This window comes from Folsomia candida, unplaced genomic scaffold, assembly GCF_002217175.1.
Source record: "Folsomia candida strain VU population unplaced genomic scaffold, ASM221717v1 Fcan01_Sc015, whole genome shotgun sequence".
Classification (NCBI taxonomy): Eukaryota; Metazoa; Arthropoda; class Collembola; order Entomobryomorpha; family Isotomidae; genus Folsomia; species Folsomia candida.
In genome coordinates, this window is record NW_019091207.1 from 616,872 (window position 1) to 642,655 (window position 25,784).

General features: G+C 37.0%; 1 protein-coding gene across 2 annotated transcripts; it reads left to right on the plus strand.

The window, feature by feature from the left end:
* The first annotated feature begins 507 nt into the window (after positions 1-507).
* On the plus strand, positions 508-25,327 carry LOC110856277 (protocadherin Fat 4). 2 transcript variants are annotated; one of them, XM_022104756.2, is made up of 18 exons: positions 508-1,597; positions 10,821-10,904; positions 12,334-12,530; positions 15,965-16,015; positions 16,453-16,614; positions 18,203-18,376; positions 18,886-18,979; positions 19,039-19,092; positions 22,747-22,856; positions 23,047-23,151; positions 23,232-23,277; positions 23,408-23,574; positions 23,645-23,691; positions 23,764-23,997; positions 24,211-24,347; positions 24,465-24,504; positions 24,587-24,684; positions 24,763-25,327. In XM_022104756.2, exons 1-18 carry the CDS (start codon positions 1,483-1,485, stop codon positions 25,122-25,124), a joined length of 2,277 nt encoding a protein of 758 aa, XP_021960448.2. In that variant the 5' UTR covers positions 508-1,482; the 3' UTR covers positions 25,125-25,327. The 2 variants fall into 2 exon arrangements, with proteins under 2 accessions (XP_021960448.2, XP_035712829.1); XM_035856936.1 differs by having other exon boundaries at positions 513-1,597; positions 24,587-25,327.
* The last annotated feature ends 457 nt before the right edge of the window (positions 25,328-25,784 follow it).

Here is a 25,784-nt window from a genome sequence, read left to right on the forward strand (position 1 = left end):
GGCCTGAATTTTAATTTCTCTACATTAACTTACGGTTGTCCAGTCCAGCATCATTATGTCCGCGGACGAATTTATGAAATGATTTAGTGCATATTTCTGAAAAAAACATTCAAACTAAACACACGTGACCGCGGAAGGGTGTGTGGACGGAGGGACAATGTCCCCACGGTTGTTCGATGTCTGCATCTTATACAAACCCGTCCCTCCCCCATCCGACAATGTTAGCGTCCCCAGATGTCCCCACACCTTCCGCGGCCACGCTTTGTGGGGTTAACTACATATGAAAAGTGAGTGGAACAAACGAAGCGTCACATGCACAAACGCCTCCACCTGCAGCACCTGTACTCCCTCATCAGCAGTAAAGTTACTCACTCTACAGTGCATCCTTTTTACTTATTTCCTTTACACAAAAGTTTGAAGCCACCGTTGAAATGAAGTTGGTTCACGTCTTCCCTTCTTCCTTCGAATCCCCAAACATTTGGACTGCATACGTACTCCTACTGCACAATTTTCAGAGAAGGCAACTCGCCTGTGAGATGTATTTACTGTGCTCACGTTTTCTTCAGGAGTCTCAGTTCTTGAATGACTTCGAGTCAAGAAATAGCGTCCAAGAGTCGCAGATCTTGGTGCGTGCGTGCGGTACACGGCCCCACAAAATACACGCCTTTCTCTCCTTCGATAAAATAAATAAGTTTCTGAACTTTACAAATTTTAAGACATTTTCCATTTTTGAAAAATAAGAATTTTTTTAAATGCATACTACTTGTTTTGTTGTTACCGCCTTGGAATAATGGAAGTAGTTCTTTCTGCCTAAACGCAGTGGAAAGGAACGTGGTGGCGTTACCAAGCACCCTCCCATCTTCATTTTGGCTTTGTTGTGTGCGTCTCTAAGAACGTACGTGCAATGCTCAAAAGTGTTTGACTCTGACATATAAAGTGCATCTCATCTCGACTTAACTGAACTTATCCGCCGTACTGTATCACGACCAACCATCTAGTTTAGCGAGGTGGTTCAGTGCAGAAGGAAGTTGTTGGGTAGACGTTACGATAGGATTATTAATTTTGGAGAATTTTGACAAAATTTCCAACAGGAAACATTTCAAGGGTGGATATTAAACAACGCAACACGAGTTCGTAATAAATAAAATCACTTCACGGTCATGGATTTCATTGCAAGATGGTAATCTTCTCGAGTTGGTAAAGTGATACAAATGTCCAGAAATAGAAGGGATGCATTACGGTGCATTATTGTGAGGAGTGACTCTTCTTAACAAGTTTTAAAGTTAAGTAAAGTGTAATCTGGAACGATTTATTCTTCATCACGTTTTTAAAACAGTTGAAAATTTCAAGTTGAAATCTGTTCATAAAGTTAAGACTTACGGGATGGTGATTATTTTAACAATGCATGGAAAAGTCTGCATGTGCTTGAACCTGTATTTTTGTCTCAAGAAAGAAGAGTTGGTATGAAAAAAATTCAATTTCATGAAACAATCAACAACTATAATAATGTCGGGGAGGAAACTGTACGGAACATCGCTCTGGATTTGGAGCAGTTTACAATTTGCTGTAGTTTTCTCGATCATTGTCCATTCAAAAAGTAAGTTTTTTTATATAAATCTGATGGGATATTAACAAAGGGCGGATATGCATTTATTTCCAAGTTTTTAATTTGATGATGACCAACGGTCAAACTTTGTGGCTGTGTTCCTCAACGTTTATAGATAACAAAAATTTGTAAATATTTTTTACAAGGCACATATTTCTAGATTTTCAGATAGTTTTCATTTACATATTTTTCCAAAAATATCAATATTTTGTAAACATTTCAACGATGCGGCGAGACGATTTTTTTTGTCCAAAGAAATCGGATCATAAAAAATGCAGAATATTGTTCAAATTCAAAAATACAAATTTTGTGAAAATTCTTGTTTTTACGGATTTTCGTACATATTTTGTAAATATTTTTTTCATAAATATTACGTACATACATATTTGAGTGATTTTTGGTAAATACATATCCGCCCTCTGGATACCCGTAAATGTATGGCGTTGGACATGAAACTCCTGTTACATAAAACAAATTCATAACCGGCCAATAATAGAACAACGCCAAGTAAACAATTTCTAATCACGAATCACGACAAATCTTTCCGCTAATCTGAGACTGGTATGTAATACTTAGGAGCAGATTATACAGAGATCAGTAGTAGAAGCGAGTGAGCACTAATTACCAGTCTTTGATTTTGCCCCTTATGTTATTTATTAAGCTTACTCTTTCCTAATCTGATATTGATCTCTAAAAGTTGAGATGAAAAGTGAAAGAGTTTCTAATTGCAGATGTTGTCTGAGAGTTTGTACCAGCTGAGATTTTTGTGTATCTTCTGTGAGAAATAAACCACCGACGTATAAATATCTAACATACTTAGTTTCATGTGCTCTTCATCCGTTTTTAGCGTCCGAGTCAGGGCTTATGTAGCCGTCATGATTGGCTGTCTGTCTGTCCATCGATTAGGCTCGTAAAACTTGTCTAATCGACCTGAAAATTTACACACACAAATAGACAGGAGAATACATAAAATTAGGAATTAAGTTGGAAGATGAGCTTATATACCCGTCATGATTTTCTGTTCGTCTGCCAATTGATTAAAAACTTATCCAATCGATTTGAAATTTTGCACATATGAAGAATATGCAAAATTACGAATTACATTTGAATGCAAACGAATTGTATGTAAGTTCAAAGATGAGCAAAATCTATCAAAAAATTATAAAATGTGGTACCCACCCACCAACCTCGATTATTAATAACACCCTGACTCGGGCTATATCAAGTCTGCACTGTCGGTTTTTTAGACCCATTTCCAACAACTCTGTTAAAGGCAGAATGTCAAATTCAACACCATTACTGTTGATATAATTCAGTGTTTGTGTGTGTAGTAGCATGATGATGATTTCTAAATCCAGACAAACCTAAGCCTCCCTTATTCCCTGCTTAGTCATCATAACGACTTAATTATTAATTTATTGAGTCGGTGGTCCTGTAGAAGAGTGCATTTTTATTGATCGTGCATGCATGACTTTCAATACATACATCAGAAAACGCCTCTAAAACTTGAAGCAGGTTTTGATTGTCAAAAATCACTCTGTAATAAACGAAATTCATTAATTTTACATTTGAGAATTTGACACGGTGTACAACCCGAGCGAGAGTGGACAGTTGTTGCCTCCTGAATTGACGAAGACGACCAGTGGCCGCGGAAGGGTGTGGGCAATTTCCTACGGTTATTCGATGTCCCCATCATCTGTCCATGCTATATAAACCCTTCCCTCCCCTATCCTACAATGACAATGTCCCCACAGCTTCCGCGGCCACTGACAACGACGATAGAATTTCAATTAAGTATGTACAAAATCTTCAAATTTCTTTTCCGTAATGTTTAATTATGTACTGAACCAATTAAAAGCAGCAGTTTGATTAACTACGTATGCGGTTATCCAAAATTGATTGACACTTGTCAATATAAATAGTGACTGATTCGAAAGTAATTTTTCTTTTCATTTATTGTATTTCAACAAAAAAAATGCACCACATGCAGATTTGTACAAATTTGAAGTTGTGATAAAAAATTTTTGAATTTTGTACATACCCTGAAAATAGAAGAACTTAACAAGTTTACTGGTGGGCAATTGTTTTCAATTTTCACGTGGCGTGGCCATAATACAGCCATTGTTTAAAACATAACAGATTACAGATTACATTATCTTATCCTTTAATAGATAACTACAATAAAAGAAGGTTGGCGTGGGTGCTACTCCTTTGATCCGGAGATGCTGCTGCCAACCCTTAGTTTTTTGCTTAATTGTTTAAGCGCACGTCGGTTCGATTCAATTAAATGCGAATTTAGTCAGGTTTAAAATAGTCATGCATGATTCTTTTTAACAAATTTGTGCATCCGATGAAATGAATTAATTTCTCCCAATTCACATTTTTACACAACTTTCACACATCTACTTGGAACCGTCAATCTAAAATTTTAATTGTTGAAACATCAACCTTTTACATGGCACGATTTATGTATGTATAAAATTTGTTTTTACTTAAACAAATTTTCGCAAAAAAATTCGCAACATGTATTCGTACTTGGACAGAGAAGACAAGCACAAAATTAAAGTCATTCCTTTTCGACACATTTTTTTTTCTAACATTTTTAAAAAGTTCTTGTTGCGATTTATTGCCGAATTTTGGCTTACTTACTGTTTCTTAACTTACAATAATAATAATAAGATACGTACGTATAAACAAAGTTGTTCGTGAAAGAAGTGGTCTTACTTCCTTCGGTTTCATGGTTTAATTACTTTTACCTCGTTTGTCGCACTTATACTCACAACAATTACGGAAAATAACGTTCTTTCTTACATACACACACAAATAGAGATAGGTATTCAACCCTTCTTAATAATGCTTGATACACACACTTGAATCTTGGTTTGTCATACTTTGTCATCTTTTCTTCACGATAATTTTCATAACCTAAATATTTTACTGCATTTTTAAAATGTTTGTTTACTTAGGTTAAAAATATTATTTCCTCATTAAAACCAAATCTCAAATTTCTAAATCTCGTATTTTGAAATGGATCTAAAAAAAAGAAGAGATGCGTTTTTGTTTGTGCATATCAATTTCTGTAATGATGACTGGTTGGTTGTAGGATCGCATGATAAATAATAAAATGAGACGACAAAGATGAAGAAGAGAAAACCGGGTCAGATTTTGGGTTGTACTTGATTGCATTGTTTTGAGAAGAAGGATTTGATAAAAATAAATTCGAATCATCCTGTTGACATCACTCCTCTGCCAAAGTCTTTCTTAAACTGCAGTGTAGCGGAATAAATAAATAAATCGACCTAAACTGTAGTACAAGTTCTCTTGTTCTAATTGCATTATACTTTTAAACTTTCATGGGCATGGAGGAGGACTTGTGAAATCAAATGTAATACAGTCTCAATTTGCATATTATGCACTCTGTGGCACGTAACGTTTGTTGGGTGCCATCTGTAATATTTAGAGATGGTTTAGAGAGAGAAGAAATATTCAAAAGTTAAGACAAATGCGCAGTGGCTGTGGGGACATGTGGGGACATTAACGTTGTAGGATAGGGGAGGGCGGGGTTTATATAAGATGGGGAGATTATGGGGACATCGAATAACCGTGGGGACATTGTTCCGCGGCCACGGGGGGGTTGCAGTAGCTGCGAAAGCCGTGGAGACATTTAGGGACATTAAAAAGTAGTAGAATAGAGGAGGGAAGGATTTATGGGGACATCGAATAACCGTGGGGACATTGTCCCTCTGTCCGTGGCCACTGCAAATATTAAGGTTTTTTATTGTTATTTATTTATTTATACTTGAAAAATAATACACCAAATATTTTACATTCCTAAATAAAGTAAACTAGATTTCATTCAGTTTTATTTTCAGTTCAATTGTTGCAACTCGTAAAGCTGAATAATAGCGTTTTCTCCTCACTCCTCAGTCAGTCAGCTTCTTATTCATATTCATTTCTATTTATTCTATGCAGTTGCTATCAGTTCAGATTCAGAATAATATTTAAGTAGAGCTGGGAATATTTTGTGCTCTTGTTGGTTAAACAATAATGGCTTGTTTTCTCTCCTACAAAGAAGATGAAGAGTGACAACCACCAGGCTGCACTGTTGGGATAAAATATAACAAACAGCACTAAAATATGCGCAGATTTGCATTTTTAAAACGCGTAGAAATGAATGAAAAAAGACAAATTATGCTTGAAATGAGAATGACAACATCGATTTATTAACTAGAAGATGAAAGGACAACGTGCATACATTCATAAAATTCCATAATTCAGAAATTATGTATATAACACAATCTAAACTAAATTAGTAAATTTTTCGGAAATTATTTACATACAAGCTGAGACAATTTATGAAATTGTGAAAATTTAAACAAAAACAGAGACGTCATTTTTCGATTAAAACCATTTCCAATTAATCCATGAAATCCTTGCGGTTGGTTTTTCACACGTATGCATGCACATCACTTTATCATGATTAGTCTCATTACACATCAGTTTCGACGGTGCGGTTAGCTCGTACAAAATATCATCATTAACTCTAGTTCTAGTCCAGTATCAACGAAACTGCTATATGTAATTTTTGAATTATTTTGATTCGCAATTTATCGAAAAAACCGGCAAAAAACAATTTCAATCCAAAACCTTACGAAACTGTTCTGGATATAATTTTTTAAATAATTTTGATTCACAATTTACAAAAAAAACATGAAAATTTTCAATCCGAAACCTTACGAATTGTTCTAGATATAATTTTTTGAATAATTTTGATTCGCAATTTATAGAAAAAAAACACAAATTTTCAATCCGAAACCTTACGAAACTGTTCCAAACATATTTTTTTGAAAAATTTTAATTCGCAATTTATAGAAAAACACAAATTTTCAATTCAAAACCTTCCGAAACTGTTCTGGATATCATTTTTGAATAATTTTGATTCTCCATTTACAGAAAAAATATTCAAATTTTCAATTACCTAAAACCTTCCGAAACTATTCTGGACATAATTTTTGACTAATTTTAATTCGCAATTTACATTTCAAAAGTTTTCAATCTAAAACCCTCACCTAAAATATTATGACGTGCATCATCATCATCACTACTACCACTTTTCCGTCTCATCTTCTCAGGAGCACGTTCACAATAATGCCAAGTTAGTCATAAGTAAGGTACGTGCTGTGTCCGTTTTTTTACGTCTCCCATTGTCTCCTTAAGATCTACTACTATTTGAGATCTCGAGAGTGAGAGAGAGGTGTCATTGGAAAATGAAATTGTCACTTATTTAGTGTCACAGTTAGCAAAATGAGCCACGATCAGTGGGATACTGATGGGATTTCGAAGGCAGATTTAATATCTAATTTGAAGCCAAGACAAGATTAGCTTTAGGTGATGCTCATAATAATAAATACGTACATAAATGACGACAATAAACAGAGAGGCTACTCAACTCATTCGCATGATAACCAACCAACCAACTATATTAAATATGTAGTTTTAAAAAACTCCTTAAGGTTAAAAAATATGATATCAAAGAAGAAATGGAATCTTTTACGCCCTGGTATTATCACCCTCGTCATCAGTGTAAAAAAAACGTATAAATAAAAAGCTAAGGCGAGGCCCTGCAGGAGAATCGAGGGTGAAAATGTTGATGACATTCAAGATTAAGATTATCATTATTATTTTGCTCTGTTTTGGGCTGTGATTTTTGAGTTGCATTATTATAATTTTTCACTGGCTTCCTCCTTATAGTATTGACAAGAAGAATGTGCTATTTTAGACTTGTGCATGATAAGCCTCGTTAAAATTAAGAGTGTTTTTGCATGAAGTTTCATCTCTGTCTTTCCTGTAGTTTTGATGTCCTTCCGGTAAATCTGCATGAATCTTTTGTCATGTGGGCGGATAGATATTGTTACACATTTTTATTTCTTTTATTATATAAATTTTTAGCTAATTTTATTTCGAGCCCCTAGCGTTTTTTGCTAACCTCGGCTTGTCAGATTATCGATGCACATTTTTGATTCAATAACCCCCGGGCAGAAATAAGTCAAAGTACATAATTCCAAGCGTTGACGAGGAAGTAATTGAAATTATTAGTTTCATATTGTCCTCTTGAAGTGGCGATGAAATGAAGGATACGACTCAATCAGTGGCCGCGGAAGGTGTGGGGACATTGTCATTTTAGGATGGGGGAGGGAGGGGTTTATATAAGATGGGGAGATGATGCGGACATCGAATAACGGTGGGGACATTGTCCCTCTGTCCGCGGCGCCTGTACTCAATTGACTTTTCATTTCGATTCCATTAGCATTTTGCTCCGAGTGCTTCATAGAATGACAGGACAGCTTGTTAGGTGCGAGATTTTATCTGAAAATAGATGGCTGGGCACAAGATGATAATTACGAGATTAGGAAAGTGAAAAGGAAATCAATCCAATTTTTGAACCAATAAATTTTTTAATCACGCCTCCATTTTCTTTCATATTTTCAATTTGAATGAGTGAGTGAGATGAGATTTGGAAGGCTGATACTTGAATGGCTTTTGTCTTATTGTGTTACATACATTAGTCAAATTAGTGGAGGAGGGGGTGTTGCAATATTTGTGAAGATTGTAACAGCTATTTTCTCATTAATAATGTGTGTGACTTACAAGGGAGGTGGCCCAGCGGATGCTCTCGGATTTTGGGGAAATTAGTGTCAATCGATTGCAAATTTAATTAGAATGAAATTTGCGAAAGATACGATCTCCAAATGGGCACGTTTGGCCGAGATATTTGTATCCGAAGAGGAGAAAACGCGTCTTAAAGTCGACAAATTTTACACTTTCCAAATTTACTGCGGGTTTTCTCCTCTTCGGATACAAATATCTCGGCCAAACGTGCCAATTGGGAGATCGTGTCTTTTGCAAATTTCATACTAATTAAATATGTCATCCATTGACACTAGTCTGCTCAAAATCTGAGAGCATCCGCTAGGAGACTTCCCTTGTAATTGCATTTAAGTATAATATGCAACATGCACTACAATATGCAAATGAAATACATATAATACTTGAAACGTGGAGAACACTGCAAAATTGAGTCCAAATTAATAGTGTATTATTACGAGACAAATATTGACACTCTTATTTATTTATTTGGTCTGGATTTCTTTTTTTCGTTACATTACGAGACCTTTAATTTTTTACTTTCACACAAATATTATTACGAAAATGACTCGTTATGTTTCCTGTTTCTTCCTTTGTTATGCGCTAAAAAGGTATCAAACCAAGGTATTATCTAAAAAAAATACGAATCGTGTCTTATTTCATCCTTCCCTTCACCTTCCGACTTCAATTTCACTTAAATATGCATACCTCACTCGTACCAATAGACTTTTTACATTTGTGGGGAAAAGAATGATCTGCATAAATGGGAAATTGGAGTAACACGGACAATTTAGTTTAACAAGAACACGATCCATAAACAATGGGATTATGCAGTTTTTTTTCTTCTAGCAGAGCACATATTTTTGACAAGGTAGATAAAATATATGCATAACTAGATATTTAGCAGGCCTACTACATAGTTTCTTGTTAGAAAGTGACATGTTTGAAATTTCTGTCATTTTCTGAATTATAATTAGTCCTGACTTTTCCATTATAGAGATCGAGAACAAAAATGCAATTAAAAATATTGCCCAATATATTTAACATACTTGTCCATATAGGTACGAACGAATCTGTTTACAACAGTGGCCGCGGGCAGAGGGACAATGTCCCCACGGTTATTCGATGTCCCATCATCTCCCCATCTTATGTAAACCCCTCCCTCCCCTATCCTACAATGTTAATGTCCCCACATGTCCCCACGGCTTCCGCGGACACTGCGTATATATGCTCAATAATGATGATAATGCCAAAAGGACAGTGGCCGCGGAAGCGTGAGGACGGAGGGAAAATGTCCCCACAGTTATTCGATGTCCCCATCATTTCCCCATGTTATATAAACCCCTGCCTCCCCTATCCTACAATGTTAATGTCCCCACAGCTTCCGCGGGCACTGATCTCTCTATAAGCTCCGAGCTAATTGAAAGATTTTGTTTTAAATTAATTTTCTTAAGGACGACTCACACTAGAACAAATTATTATTCAGTCATCCATTCACCACCACCAATTCAAACAAAGAAAGAGAACCAAACAAATGGTACAAAATACGTTACACACACAATCAAAAATCAGCCACCAATGAGTTAAAAATGAATAACGAACGAAAGTAAAATGCCAAATACTTTTTGGGACAATAGTCGGCTCTCGAAAAACTTTTCTTCTCTTCTTCTTTTTTTCAATCACAATGCAAATGTTGACTAACTTTGAAATTGCAAACTCAAATAAATATTTCAAAATTCGAATTCAGAAATAAATAAATACTTCATTTGATCAATTGAAATCGTGTCCATCATAACGTAGGCATCTGGCAACAAGTGTGAAATAAAGAAATGCATGCTGAATGGGAATCCAATCCAATCGAATGAGTGGTTTTGTTAAATTTAACGTTATTTCTGCGGTTGACTGCAACTTCAACTTTGTTCTTCTTCGTTCGTGGTCAATTCTTCAAGCATTTTCCGGCAGCTCATGCACAGTCGCTACTCTTTTGAAGAAGATGAAAATGCAATTGGAATTACGGAATTACTCAATAATCTGCTAAAATCTCACTTTTTTTCTTTTTCTGCGTGTGGCAAGAAATTCTCGAGAGGAGATGAGATTTTTAAGAGTAGTTAGTTTTAATTGAAGCGTGCTTCAGCTTTGGGCGGAATCTACAGAGTAACATTTCGTGAAAATTGTTATCATCTACATGACTGCGGCATTCCTGTGTTTTTGCAAATTAACAAATTAAGTATTCGGTGTGACAAGGAAGAAGAGTGATGTCCAGTTTTGTTGTCAGTGGCCGCGGAGGCCGTGGGGACATTAACATTGTGGGATGGGGGAGGGAGGGGTTTATACAAGATGGGGAGATGATGCGGACATCGATTAACCGTGGGGACATTGTCCCTCTGCCCACACCCTTCCGCGGGCACTGCTTGTTGTACATGCATGCTTATTGATGAATATGTGACAATTTGTTGCAGATATTCGAATGATTGGAAATTGTACAGAGAAAATGATTTTCTTCACTTCAAAGATGCGCCTGAACTTAATTATTGTAAATTATTTGTCTGACTAATGTTCCCCATTTCAGGTGATTCTCGCTGCTTTCTTGTCAACGGGGGCTCGTCCGTTAGTTTCTTTGTGAGTGAAGATGTCCCAATCGGGTCAAATCTGGGTAAGCAATTAATTAACTTGAAAATTTAACGTGTTTTTTATTAACCTCTGTCCGAACGGCATATGGCAAATCCAAAATGTATTCATTCAGCAACCATAAAATTAAGAATAACTATTCTCCCAGCCCTTTTGACCTTAAAATGGAGAAAAATAAATGCATAATAAAACTTAAAAATGCATAATAAAATTTAAAATGCATATTTACTGATGATCCAACCCAATTACTTTTGAAAAATAAGGCAATAAATCATTAACCTGAATGTTTTTAAATAAAAATATGTACTGTTACGTCTGTAGAATTTAAATCAAAATTAATTTTTGATAGCCCACATTGCCTAAAATTTCCTGATTATCTTATCAAACCATCGTAAACCAATTGAAATGGATTTGTATGTACCATAGCAGCGATGAGAATCTGTCAAACTAGAAGTGGCAAATTATGAGCTGGGAAATTTATGGTGGTACTTTTTATTGAACGATGTCTTTCTTCCGTTCAGTGGCCGCGGAAGCGTGGGGACAGAGGGACAATGTCCCCATCATCTCCCCATCTTATATAAACCCATCCTGCAATGTTAATGTCCCCAGATGTCCCCACAGCTTCCGCGGCCACTGTTCAGTTCTTCGTATATGCAGATGCAGATGCTCATCAACTCTTTAATTACCCATTTGTATGCATGGTTCATTTCACTCGTACAATATTTGAATGGCTTTTAATTCTTGGCTTTGATTTATGAGAGATGTGGATGAATAGGGAATGTCATGTTTGGTTGGAGAAGTGGTCGTGTCACTCAATTTTAAAAAGTCAATTTGTTTTATTGCTAGTCTTCTGCAGGGCTACTAGATATTTAGCTTATCTATGTTTGTAGTTATTCATTAGGTGAGTGAAATAGTGCAACGAATGCGAAAAATTACTTCCGCTCATGTACATACATTCGAGTATTAATATGTCAAAGACGTCACATTAATTAGCAAGTTTTTGTTAAAAGATCAGAGATTCGGGAAAAGCTTGACAAATGTTTTATATTCACTTATTTATTGTAGGACTCGATGACTAATCGTCAAAATCAACATATTTTAAATCATTTCTCGGCTCTGGGAATTTATTTTAAAATTCTGACGACTAATTTGTAGAGCAGTGAGTTCCCAATTTTTTAAAAATATGAATTCCAGATTTTGACACTTTTTGAAGGAGGAGATCTCAAGTTTAAGAAGTCTTCAGAAAAATTGGTACTCGTCGAAACTGGGTTAAAAAATCTCATCGCCATTCTATGAATCAACTTACTGACTACAAATTTGTCGTTCAGAATTTTAAAATAAATTCCCACAGTCGAAAAATTCTTAATTGAAAATGTGCTGATTTTGACGATTTTGGTGATGATTCATCCATATTTCTTGACATCTGAAACTCTTTATTGTTCCCTATTTCTCAGGAACTTTGGACATTCACGGCGACATAAATCGAGACATTGCCCTCAGTCTGAGCAGTGGGGATAGCAGTGCTCCCGTTCAAATCGAGCCTGGTACAAAGAACATCACACTAACGCGGAAATTGGACAGGGAAGGAATCGAGGGTCCCAGCTCAGTGACATTTACCGTGCTTTGTGACAAACGAAATGATAACGAGCCCGTAAGTTTATGTTTTGACAACAATAAAAATGCTAATTTTCAAATATTTTATCATTACGCAACACTCCAACCACCTGCAAAATAACATCATAATCGCATCCTTCGTTGCTTGCTCTCACTGTGCAAAGTAAATCGGTCTACACGCTTATTTTTTGGCAGTGGCCGCGGAACCTGTGGGGACATGTGGGGACATTTCCATTGTAGGATGGGGAAGGGAGGGGTTTATATAAGACGGGGAGATGATGCGGACATCGAATAACCGTGGGGACATTGTCCCTCTGTCCATACCCTTCCGCGGCCACTGCACGCTTATTTTTTGACACTTCACTAACACAAGTTCCGTTGTCTTTGTCACAATAATCGGAGCGGTGTGATGATGTTGACGTGAATTTAAATGGATCTCTATGATGCTCATCTCATCGCCACCTTTTTTTTACACCAAAATGATGACTCCGTTATGTATCATCACTTTAAAAATCAAGAGGAGTGAGCAGTAAGCAATGTGAAGGATGAGTTAGCACAAGCTAGTAAATACGAATTTTGTAGTAAAATTTGAATTGTTAAGAGGAAGAAGAAGAGTACCAAAAAACAACCTTTTTGCGTATGATATGATATGATAGCACAGAAGCAGTGGCCGCGGAAGTCGTGGGGACACCTGGGGACATTAACATTGTAGGATGGGGGAGTTTATATAACATGGGGAGATGATGGGGACATCGAATAACCGTGGGGACCTTGCCCCTCTGACCACACTCTTCCGCGGCCACTGCACAGAATCATGATGAATCTGAAGCGACATTAAACTTCTTTATTTCCACTCTGTCTGGTTAAATAGATTGTAAAGAAAGGCAGTCAAAATCTTGAGGTGTAATCAACTCAGGTAGATTGCTAACTATATGAAAATCTAAATTTTAAGGCGGCCTTTTATTTGTGCCACACATGAATGAATTATTATATTTAATTTCAGGGAATGTCAAATAATTTTGTCAAGTTGGATTAGAAATTCAGAAGGATAAAATTTCTCAAATTCATATTCGAATTCATATCAAGATTCATATTCAGTTTTTGACGGGGGAATAATTACGTACGCGTCGTGCTCTCGTTTAATGACAGACAATGCACAAATGAGAATTATATCATCACGCGTGCAAAATAGAATAATCTCAAGTGCCGGATTGTTTCGTTTCGTAAGTTATAATTTAAGAATGTAAGAACGGTAGTCTACTAAAGGGGACGGCTAATTACAAAACAGGCTGAATAACCCAGTTTCATATATGCAGATATTGACACCAGTCCAATATTAATAATATTGCATTTATGCATTTATTTACATACGACGAGGACATGGATTCAATTCTTTGTGTGCTAATTATTATATTTCAATAATGGACAAATATGCCACGCTTTTATTTTTAGTAATTGAAAAACTGCAACAAATCATAATGAGAAAGAAACTGAACCTTAATTACGTCTAATTAAGTGTAAGACTATAGTCATTAAAATATGGTAATAATTTGAATACATATCCTAATTACCAATTTAAATTGGGCAGGTGATGAAATTTAATTTATGCAGAACGAGATCAGCAGAGATCGCATTGCATTGCAAACACCACACGACACATTATTTACAAATGGTAGAAAAAGATTATCAATTTCAAAGGCGATGGGAATCATCAATTCTGTCATTTGTTTGCATTGACCACCAACCAAGACTTACTTGGAGGCTGAACTGAATCTAGTATATAGAATGACATGAATACTGCTAATCTTTTGCAATACTGACTGACTTTTTTAAGACCACCACCAGTAGCAGCAGCAGCAGGAGTAAGAAAGAAGCAGTGTTTCATTTCTTGCGGGTTTCTTGCACTGAAAAACTTATAAGAATTGCCAGAAATGCGAGGTGCAAGAAACTGGGAGAAAGTGCAAGAATTATGCGCCATCTAGCCACGCGCCGTATGAAGTATAGCGCCGCGGCGTAGTTTCGTGCGCCTTGCATTTCTTCCAGGTCTGCAAAATTATCTGCAAAAAACCACTTTCTCCCCGTTATTTCTTGCAAATGGTTACTAACTTGTACCCGAAACACTGGTTCCAAATATAAATACATTTTTGCATATGTCTGTATCTACTTTTGTTAGATTTGGTAGCATTTTCAACTCTGCTGATTTTGGGTCACTCTCCACAGATGAAGATTCATGAGAACTTTGTGTCTCTTGCTCATTCAGACTTCTTTTTTTACACGATCCTTTGTTTTGAATTTGATTGAGTATACGAACCAAGCGACATCATGCTTTTGGATTAAATGGTTGCTCGAAGCGATGATTTTTTTTACTGCTGAGCTTTATTGTTTTGTTGCCTATGGTCATCTCTTCTTCATCCTTGTCGCTCGTAATTTGTCGTGGATTAACGAAAGTCAAAGCCGGACACACCGTCTTCGAATCGAATGTCTAACCAGGCAACCATTAAATCAATCGTTTCTCAGCAGAGCTCGTTCATCAAAAAGTAGTGGCCGCGGAAGCGTGAGATAATATCCCCACGGTTGTGCGATGTCCGCATCATCTCCCCATCTTATATAAACCCGTCCCTCCCCTATCCTACAATATTAATGTCCCCACATGTCCCCACACCTTCCGCGGCCACTGTTCAAAAGTAGTAGTATTTGCCGTTTTTTTATTTCTCATTCATGACATGCCACACTTTGAATTTGTTTTGTCGGACGAGATGACAAATAAATTAGCTGTGCAGTGCATGCACAATTATAAAGTTTAGTTACGATGCATCCAGTGCCCGCGGAAGGTGTGGGGACATGTGGGGACATTGCCATTGTAGGACAGCAGAGGAATGGATTTATTTATATAAGATGGGCAGACGATGGGACATCGAATAACCGTGGGGACATTGTCCCTCCTCTGTCCACACTCTTCCGCGGCCACTGCGATGCATCATCCAATAATGAAGGAGTGAATAATGTACAAGACTTTAGTCGATGAGGACATATTTTTTGTTTCCCATAAAATAAATGAAGAGGACTAGAAATCGAAAAATTATATGCGCTCGAGGACAAAAAAGTTTTACAAGATGAAAGAAGACGAGCATTAATTAGATTGATTTCGAAATTCATTCGTAACGGCGAATTAAAATTGAGAGCGACATGTGCAAATGACACGTGTTTATAATTTTCAACATAATAAATATGAGGGATGAACTAGTTGTGGACAATAAAATGATAACTTCACAACGGCAACAATAAAAAATGTTGTAATGTTTCTGTCAAAATAAAAAACATTCACTGATTTCTGTTGACCGATTTACAAAACAAAACAGTGCTTTTTGAAATATTACTTTAAATTAGTGTTTACACATATTTATGTTGAATGGGACACATACATAACTCATCACAAGTCATACATAACTTTTTTCTTTGAATTTTTTTCAGAGTATCCACATCCCAGTCACGATTCGGACGAAAGACGTTAATGATAATGCTGTAAGTCGCCGTAGTCAACGATAAGTCATATCATGCGTATGTGTCACAATGGCCGCGGAAGGGGTGGGGACATCTGGGGGCATTAATACTGCGTAATGAAGGAGGGATGGGTTTATATAACTTACATGAGCAGATGGTGAGCTCGTGGAATAATCGTGGGGACATTGTCCCTCTGTCCCCACGCTTCCGCGGCCACTGGTGTGTCATCTATGTTAATGAGTGTGAAGTAATTAATCATGAGTTTGCAATTTTTTTAAATTTTTGCCTAATTTGTAACTTTCCTAAACCTTGCGGTGGTTTGGTTTGGTTTAATAATTAATGAACAAAAATGCAATAAAAGATGTTATAAATCAAGATGATGAAATGACACGATATGAGACGTTGTCAACCGTATTTTAAAATTTTTTTACAAAAATTTTGAAAATATTTTATTACAGCCACGAATTGTCGGAGGGCCGTTTCGGATAAACGTGAGTGAACAAACTCTTCCTGGATCTTCGATCCTGAGCAACATCAAGGCCATCGACATGGACCAGCATGGAAGCCCGTATTCCACTCTCACGTTTTCTGCATTAGAAGATTCCCAGGGGAAACCTTCGGTAAGAAATTAGTGCTAGAAGAATGAGAAGGTGGAAAAGATCGGATTTATTTAGTTCGTGGTTTCACCTTCATTTCAATTCTTCATTCTGACTGCCCAGTTATATGCTATGTGGTCGTATACGTATTAAAATTGGTTGAAAGTCATGACTTTAAAGCAGTGTTTCGTTTCTTGCGGGTTTGCTAAATACATATATTTCTTGCACTGTGATGCAAGAAATGCAAGAAATGCGAGGTGCAAAAAACTGCAAGAAATAGTCACGCGCCGTATGAGCTATACGGGGCGTAGTTTCTTCACCTTGCATTTCTTGCAGGTCGAATTACCAGAAAAACATGTCGTTTTTATCCACGTAGTTTAGTTTCTTTTTTCGGGTTTGCTACATTTATTGCACTGCAAAGCAAGAAATGCAAGAAATGCGAGGTGCAAGAAACTGGGAGAAAGTGCGAGAAATATGCGCCATCTAGCCACGCGCCGCATGAAGCATGCGTGGCGGGGCGTCGTTTCTAGCACCTTGCATTTCCTGCAGGTCAAAATATTTCCCTGCAAGAAACCACTTTCTTCTCGTAATTTCTTCCAAGTGGTTACTTGTACTCGAAACACTGCTCAAAATTTCTAATAAAGTTGTAATGGAAAATTGCAAAAAGTTGGACAAAGTAGAACCAAAATCTTCTTCTCTTATGGTCAAAACCAGTAGTATATAGTAGCCGAATTTTTGCTCTGTGGGAACCTGGGGATTAGTTAATTTGTAGTTTGTTGTATGTACTCCTAAAACTTAATCTTATTGGATTGTTATTTATTGTTATTGTGGGAGACGTATGTACATACGTACGTAGGTTAAAAGTAAAATGATAAAAAAAATCCCATCTCAAAAGTACGATTAGTACTTCTTTAGCAATTCTGAATGAAATGAGAATCGCAAGCAAAGCCAGCCATTTCCTCGTTTCTTTGTGGGATGTTACTGTCACTGTCGGATGGGTAGTTGGGTCGCTAATAATAAGAGTGCATAGATATGTACCAAATTAGTTCCCACACTCTTGTATGTACCACTAATCCTAAAGTAAAGAAGTAATGTCGCCGTAACATATTTTCCCTGTTACTAACTACCATAATTTAGGCTGGGTTCTGCACGTTCAATTCATACCAGATCTAACAATGGAGGTCTCCCAACGTATGCTCACAGATTTGGACCAAACTAGCATCAATCGATCACAAATTTCATAATATGAAATTTGCAAATGGAACTATCTGCCAATGCTCAAGTTTAGCGGAGATATTTGCACAAAAAGAGGAGAAAATGCACCCCAAAAGCTGGCAAATTTTTCATTTTCCAAGTTTTCTGTGCATTTTTCCCGCTTTGGATGCAAATATCTGCGCCAAACCTGCGCATTGGCAGATAGTTCCATTTGCAAATTTCATATTATGAAATTTGTGATCGATTGATGCTAGTTTGGTCCAAATCTGTGAGCATACGTTGGGAGACCTCCATTGTAAGTACATATGTACACGCCTGCCCCAAATTGTCTCTTGTAGATGAAATTGCAAGCAAAAATTAATTCTCAAACTAAATTAGGTACACTTATGTATTACAGAAACTTGTGACATTTGCTGGAGGAGGGCAGGAAGGCCGACTAATCCTAATAAAACCATTGGACTACGAGACGCGTCCCAAATTCAATGTAACACTCCGAGTGAGTGACCAAGGGACGCCCCCACTCCATACAGAGACCATTGTAGAAGTCCGCGTGGTGGATGCGGATGACCAGGTAATTACATACGAATGATCATCTATTTATGACTAGGGGGCGGTTATGTATGTAGGAAAAATCGCTGAAATATTCAAGAGAAAAAACACCAAAATATTTACGAACTATGTACTGAAGAAACGTAAAAATTATAATTTCGCAAAATTTGAGTTGAATCCGCTGGATTTTTTGTGGTCAAATTTCTCCAAGTAAAACAATCGTTTCATATCGTTCAACGATAATCGTTGAAATATTTACAAAACATGCATTAAAAAAATATCTCAACAAATTATCGTATTTTTCAAATAATCGTTGAAACATATTAAAAATATTTAAATGTCCGAAAACCTAGAAATACGTACCACAATATGTAATTTTTTTAAATTGTTCTGAACAATCATGGAACACACCCAAAAAACTTGACCGTCAGTCCTCATCAAATGAAAATGTTGAAAATAAATACATATCCGTCCTCTGCTCGCGACATATGCAAATTGGACTGAACCCTTTCTTTCCAATTAAATTCCCAGAACCCTCGATTCCAACATGTCTCTTACTCATCCCTTCTGCCACGAAATCCGAGAGGCGGTGCAGCCCTTGAAATCGAACCGGAACCAATTTATGGTAAGTGTTTCAAAGTACTCGATTAAGTGAAAATACATAATTGTTTCTCTCCCTTTCAGCATTCGATCAGGACACCGGGATCAATTCGCCCATCATATATTCCATCGCACAAGGTATGCACTGCGCAAAGTAGATATGCTTAATCAGTCCCAAACCAACCTACTTAAAAAGTCATCACTGCTAATATAAAATTTACCATGTTACTACTAATGTCAGGAAGTGAATGAAATTTCGTTGAGCTTAATGGTAATTTATTAGGACACATGAGATGAATGGACTCGTAATATCGAACTTGAATTGAATTGAATACATTTTCCTTTATTTACTATTTTAGGAAGCATAATAACGAACGACCACACAGATTAGAGATGAGATTACTGTAGTAATCTGCGAGTGAGGAACAAATGTTTTATTTTCATTGCTGTCCGTCCGTTGCTACTTATTTAGATTATTTAGATCTTTTCAAGGCATTACGTGACACGATTATTTTATGTGTGTTCGGATGAATGAGGTATCGATAACAGTGGCCGCGGAAGGGTGTGGACAGAGGGACAATGTCCCCATGATTATTCGATGTCTCCATCATCTGCCCATCTTATATAAACCCATCCCTCCCCTATCCTACAATGTTAATGTCCCCAGATGTTCCCACGACCACTTCCGCGGCCACTGTGTACCGATACCTTCTCGTCTCCTCCATCCATTCTTTCAAGTCATGTTCTGATCTAGTTGAGGATGGAATGATTCGGAATGTGATTCCATTTTATGATCTCAAGATTCAAGAATTTGCTCATTCCTTTATTCAGGAAGGGATCAGTTCGTTCGTTGGAATAGAGAAAAAAAATCGCGACACTTTACAATAAAAACGTGCATTTATTCCAACTCTACTGATTCCTTTGAGATCAAATTCCTTTTGTATTTAGTCATTGAACATGCGACTCTGAATAAGTTCAGCTTAAGGAAAATAAATGATTTTGGATACGGTGTAAATTTGCCTTCTTGTGCAGGTTGAAACAGTGGCCGCGGAAGCCTTGGGGCCATCCGGGGACATTAACATTGTAGGATAGGGGAGGTCGGGGTTTATATAAGATGGGCAGATGAAGGGTACATCGAATACCCGTGGGGACATTGTCCCCTCTATGTCCCCACGCTTCCGCGGCCACTGGTTTGAAACAATAGCCATTTTTCATGTCAAAGTTTACTTATTTTCCAATCGGGCAGGATGCATTTTTTTTACAATTTCGCAACTTTCTTTGTCAAATGCGTAGTAAATTAAAATTCGAAATTCTTTATAGTTTTTTTGCGATATTTTAGTATTGTTTTCTTAAATCAGTAAATAGAAGCTTCTTTGTTTGTGTAAACATTAATGTTGACCTCGATTGTGTAGCACTAAATATTTCAAAGTGCACAACCTTTAATCAGAAATTAAGACTCATTTTCCAACCACACAATAAGAACCGTTGTTGCTCTTCACGTTTCAATGTTTCTAAAATCACTTGTAATGTTTCCTCTGTTTTTTTCGTGTAATTTATATGCATCATTGATTCAGGTTGAAATCTATGATCTGGGCTGATTCGAATTAGCAAAGTACGTATTATTGCTTTACGTTTGTACTGTTGTTTGATTCGCTACAATACTGCAGACGAAGTAAAATGTATGTATAACAAGTCAGACAGTGTGTATCTGTATAAGATGCGGTAAAAGAGTGTGGGAGAATTTTAAAAATTTTAAGAAAGTGCTTATCAGGAAACATTGGCCGCGGAAACTGTGCCGTGGGGACATCTGGGGCATTAACATTGTAGGATAGGGGAGGGAGGGGTTTATATAAGATGGGGAGATGATGGGGACATCGAATAATCCTGAGGATATTCTGTCCCCACGCTTCCGCAGCCACTGTTAGTAAATCTCGCATTTTATTAAACACAAACAAATCTCTCATTTTCCTTAAAATGCCAAAATTTCATAAAATTACGAAATGTAATTCATATCTAAATTTGCAGACACTGTCAGTAAACCTCAACCTCACATTTTATTAAACGCAAAAAAATCTCGCATTTTCCATAAAATATTTAAACTCCATAAAATTATTGCATTCACGAAATGTAAATATGTAAACCATATCTAAATTTTTTACAAGATCTCGATAAAAAAACTATGCCCAATTACAAACCGCAACGACAGGTGCCATTAATTTTATCATGCTAAAAAATCTCCCGCAACGTATTATTAGGATAGACATACAGATTCAATTTTCATTAAAACATGAATACGAATTCGTACTTTTACAATTCTAACCTAATTTAAAGGACAAATGCAGCCGTCAATTTGATTAATGGCCCTCATTGACTGTGTCACCAGACCAGATGTCTAGATATCTACTGCTAACCAGTGGCCGCGGAAGGTGTGGGGACATGTAGGGACTTTGCCATTGTAGGATGGGGGGAGGGCCGGGTTTATATAAGACGATGTGGACATCGAATACTCGTGGGGACATTGTCCTTTTCTGTCCCCACGCTTCCGCGTCCATTGTATGTCTCTCTTAACAAATGGAATATATCTTCAGTGGCCGCGGAAGCTGTGGGGACATTGCCATTGTAGGATGGGGGAGGGACGGGTTTATATAAGACGATGTGGACATCGAAAAACCGTGGGGACATTGCCCCTCTGTTCCCCCCTCCAGCTTCCGCGGCCACTGCTACTAACGACAATTTTATTAGCTTAAATATATATGTTGAAGGCGTGGAAGGAAGTAACGGTATGCGAAATAACACCTTCCTCATACAGATTCAAAGTGGTGGTTGTCTTGTCGAAAAAAAGCGTGTGTGGTGTGCCCAACGCGATGTCAACACGTAGTAAAATGGCAGATACTCCAATTTATTCATGGTACATCGTGAAATGGATTTGGCTGAGGTTGAAACCTGGCATGAGACTAAATGATATGCAATTGTGACGCTTATTAGGCCGAAAAATTGAAAGCGTAGCATTCCTAAGGAAGGAACACCAGGTTGGAAATAAGACTTGAAATATTTCCTGTCATAAGTAAAGAAAGGGAAGCAAGTCCATGTATTAAACGGAATTGAGAAATTTAACAATAAGTTTTCCTAAATAGTATTTATCTAGTAAGGAGAGGGCGGATATGTATTTACGAAAAATTACTGAAATATGTATTTAGTATTTATGAAAAAAGCACGAAAATATGTACAAGAAATTAAAAAAAATTTCGCAAAATTTATATTTACGAATATATGTAGTGCTCTGGATTTTTTGTAGTATAATTTCTTTAAAAAAATTGTTTCATATCGTCGAAATATTTGCAAAATATGTACACTTTTGTAAAAAAAATCTAAAAATATTTACGTATTTTTCAAACATTAGTGGAAATATTTATGAATTTGCTTGAAAACCTAGAAATATGTAGAAATGTTTTGAAATTTTTGTTATCTCTGCGAGTTAGGCACGCATTCACAAAATTTTGACCATCGGTCATGCATCATCAAACGAAAAACCTTGAAAATAAATACATATCCACCCTCTGCTCCTAAGTGAACGTTGTCCTCAGAGTAACAAAGTGTGAGCTTGAATTGAAACAGACAAAAATCCAATCAGAAATGCTAACAGAAATATGTTTTGTTTTTCTTCGCGTTTTCACCCACCATGGTCACGAAATCTCTTGAAAATGCAACAATGACACCAACGCCACCACCACCACGCTCCTCTCTCAATCAACGGAATGGATGGAATAATACGTACGTCGCTTTATTATGAAGGCCGCGCAGAATCCAACTTTTTCCATATGGACGCCTTGATGGGAAGGATCACTCTGAGTCGTGACGTTCCCGAGGATCAATTAAACCAACCAATTACCCTCGTCTTGAAGGTACGTACATGACGAACTAATTAATATTTTTAACGTTCATTCATTCATGTACATAAAACTGAATTTTACTTTTCATGTTTTTTAATTAGTTGAATGAAATGAAATTGTATGGAAATGAAAATGAATGAAAGTTTTCATTCGCGTCCTAATTTTCACGATTCATTGCATTTTTTTGCAAATTGCATTTCAGGCCGAACAAAAGGACAATCCGGATCGTTACGCGATATCAACGTTGAATGTGGGCAAGAAGGGGAACACTAATGCGCCGTTGCATTTTGTTCAGCCCGAATTTTCGGTAAAATTCGCACAAATATTTCCCGAATTTTTATCTGTATGAATTATGCAAAATTTCATCTCTTCATGATATGCAAATAGGTCGGTGTGCCGGAGAATTCGCCAATCGGGACGATCGTATTTACAGGTTTTTTAAAATACAAAATTACGTTTCAGAATTTGAAACACAATCAAAATCAAAATTCAATCAAATCATGCTCGTTTTTTGAATGATTGCAAGATTTTAATTGCTTAACTTGTATTGCCATTTTTTGCAGCGCTAACATCTCGCCAGGCCGATAAACGGCTCCGTTTCGGGATAGAAGGCGATCCTCAAGGAATTTTTCAAATCGTGTCCATGGGACAACTCGTCCTCAAAAAGTCGCTCGACTACGAAGTTAATCAGAGACACGTTATCAAATTATGGGTTACCGATGGTTTTCAGGTAAGTCATGCATAAATTTTGAAACTTCTGAATAAAATACAAATTTTATGATTACCAAATAAAATTTCAGAATTCGTCTGCCACCGGAATCATCAACGTACTCAATGTTAACGATTGGTAAATATTTTAATTTAAGGACAATTAATTTGGATTTACTATGTATTAATTTACATAATTTATTTTCTTCAGGGCGCCCAGATTTCGCCAATCTCTATATGAATTTAACGTCACGGCAGAAAAATTGTCGAGGGGGACGTCCATCGGACAAATCGAGGTGGCCGATGGAGATGTCGGAGATAAGCTAACGTTAGAAATTAAAAACTCCGACTCTGTCCACGTGGATGAAAACGGACAACTTTACCTGAGAAATAAGACTGTAGTCAAGCGAGAAATGATGTTCATCGTGGTAGCAAAAGATACTGGGTAAATAAAGAGATTTGTGATACACAGTGGCCGCGGAATGTCCGGACAATGTCCCCACGGTTGGTCGAGATCCCCATCATCTCCCCATCTTATATAAACCCCTCCTTCCCCCACCCTACAATGCTAATGTCCCCACACCTTCCGCGGCCACTGGTGATACGTATGAGAAATATTTGATGCCAATAATATAAACTAATCAAATATTTGTAACAGAGAACCGCCCAGGGAAGCATTCGTCCCCGTGTTAATCCGTCTTGTGGACATGCCAAGTCAGAATGACGACGTATACCTCCAAACAGAAGTGGACATCAAATTAATCATTATTGCAGCATTCGCAGTCACGGTTCTAGGTATGCAACTGACCGAAATTTCATTATATTTCGGTTCGATTTGACTTAATTGGAGTTAATAACATGATTTTTATTCATAAAATTCTTAAAATCTTTAAATAATAAACTTAATTCCAGGACTTGTAATCGGGATCCTGCTGTACTTTGGATATTGCAGGTAAATTTACATATCCTATTTTATTCAAATTTTCAATAAATACTAAACATGACATACTAAATATTCTACTATTCGTTCCCAGAAAACGTCGAAAAATCGAGACCGAAAATTTCCATAAACGCGTCCTCGAACGAAACATCAGCAACCCTCTCGCAATTCATAAGATGACACATCCCGGCGGTACGCTCCGTCGATCCAATAAAATTCGCCAAGTAATGAACATCACTTCTCCCATGCTAAATTCTGGATATACCACAGACACGCGAGGCCTCACTCCTGTCGACCCAATCACCAACGGACACCTCTCCGCGAGACACAAGAACGTCACCTGGTCCCCAAAAGTTGTCCAAAAAACGACCCCCACGCCCCCGGCACGCAGCGACACGACGAGAGTGACTACGATGCCGAAAAGTCAATATTTAAATGGGATGATGAACGGTCATGCGAACGGGCATGGTCCCCTTAAGGGGTTGGAATTGGACCCGGATACGAGCGTCACTCCGCTGGAAACGTATCGGTCACATGTCAACCTTAACGGGAGGCATCCCAACCCACCCCCGTCCTCGCACTCCCCGTCCGACACGATGCACTCTAATACATCATTAACGCTTTATTTTTAAAAGTATGCATTAAATAGCAAGTTAAGAATAAATATTAAAATTCGCCTTCCAATTATCCTGTCTTCTTCCAGTGGTAGCGGTACATACATACAGGGTGGTTTAAATGTCACGCTACAATGGAAAATTTTTCACTGGGAAAAATCCCTAAATCTCCATTAATTACAAGATTTTTGGTTGAGATTTTTATAAAATTATTAAAAACTGATGGAACACTGATGACGAAATTCTTGAAATGTTGAATTTTAGAGACAAAATTTCGGTAACTGATAGAAATTTACGATTTTTTCCCATCGAAAAATTTTCCATTGTAGCGTGACATTTTAACCACCCTGTACATACATCAATACTTGCATAGATTATGTAGCACATTTTATAATGACCCAACTTTATTCCGTGGAGCAATTTATTTAAGAATTTTGATAACATTTTGTACATACATACGTATATTTTATAAACAAGGTTTTCACATTTTGTGAGAAGATTTGCATAAATTAGACAGACTGTAATTAATGCCTATAGTATTCACGGGAAGATTTATATGTATTGTAATTTTAAATAAATCGGTCTAATAAAATACGAAATATTTACGAACAAATATACATTTTCTGGTATTTTTTTTAGCATATCTATTCTGTACAATTAAAAAAATCACAGGAATAT

Excerpts from the sequence above, each read along its gene's own strand:
- LOC110856277 (XM_035856936.1), top strand. The coding sequence starts at position 1,483 with ATGAAACAATCAACAACTATAATAATGTCGGGGAGGAAACTGTACGGA. Across the intron at positions 12,531-15,964 it reads AACGAAATGATAACGAGCCC|AGTATCCACATCCCAGTCAC; the intron begins GTAAGTTTATGT and ends AATTTTTTTCAG. Across the intron at positions 22,857-23,046 it reads CAATTACCCTCGTCTTGAAG|GCCGAACAAAAGGACAATCC; the intron begins GTACGTACATGA and ends ATTGCATTTCAG.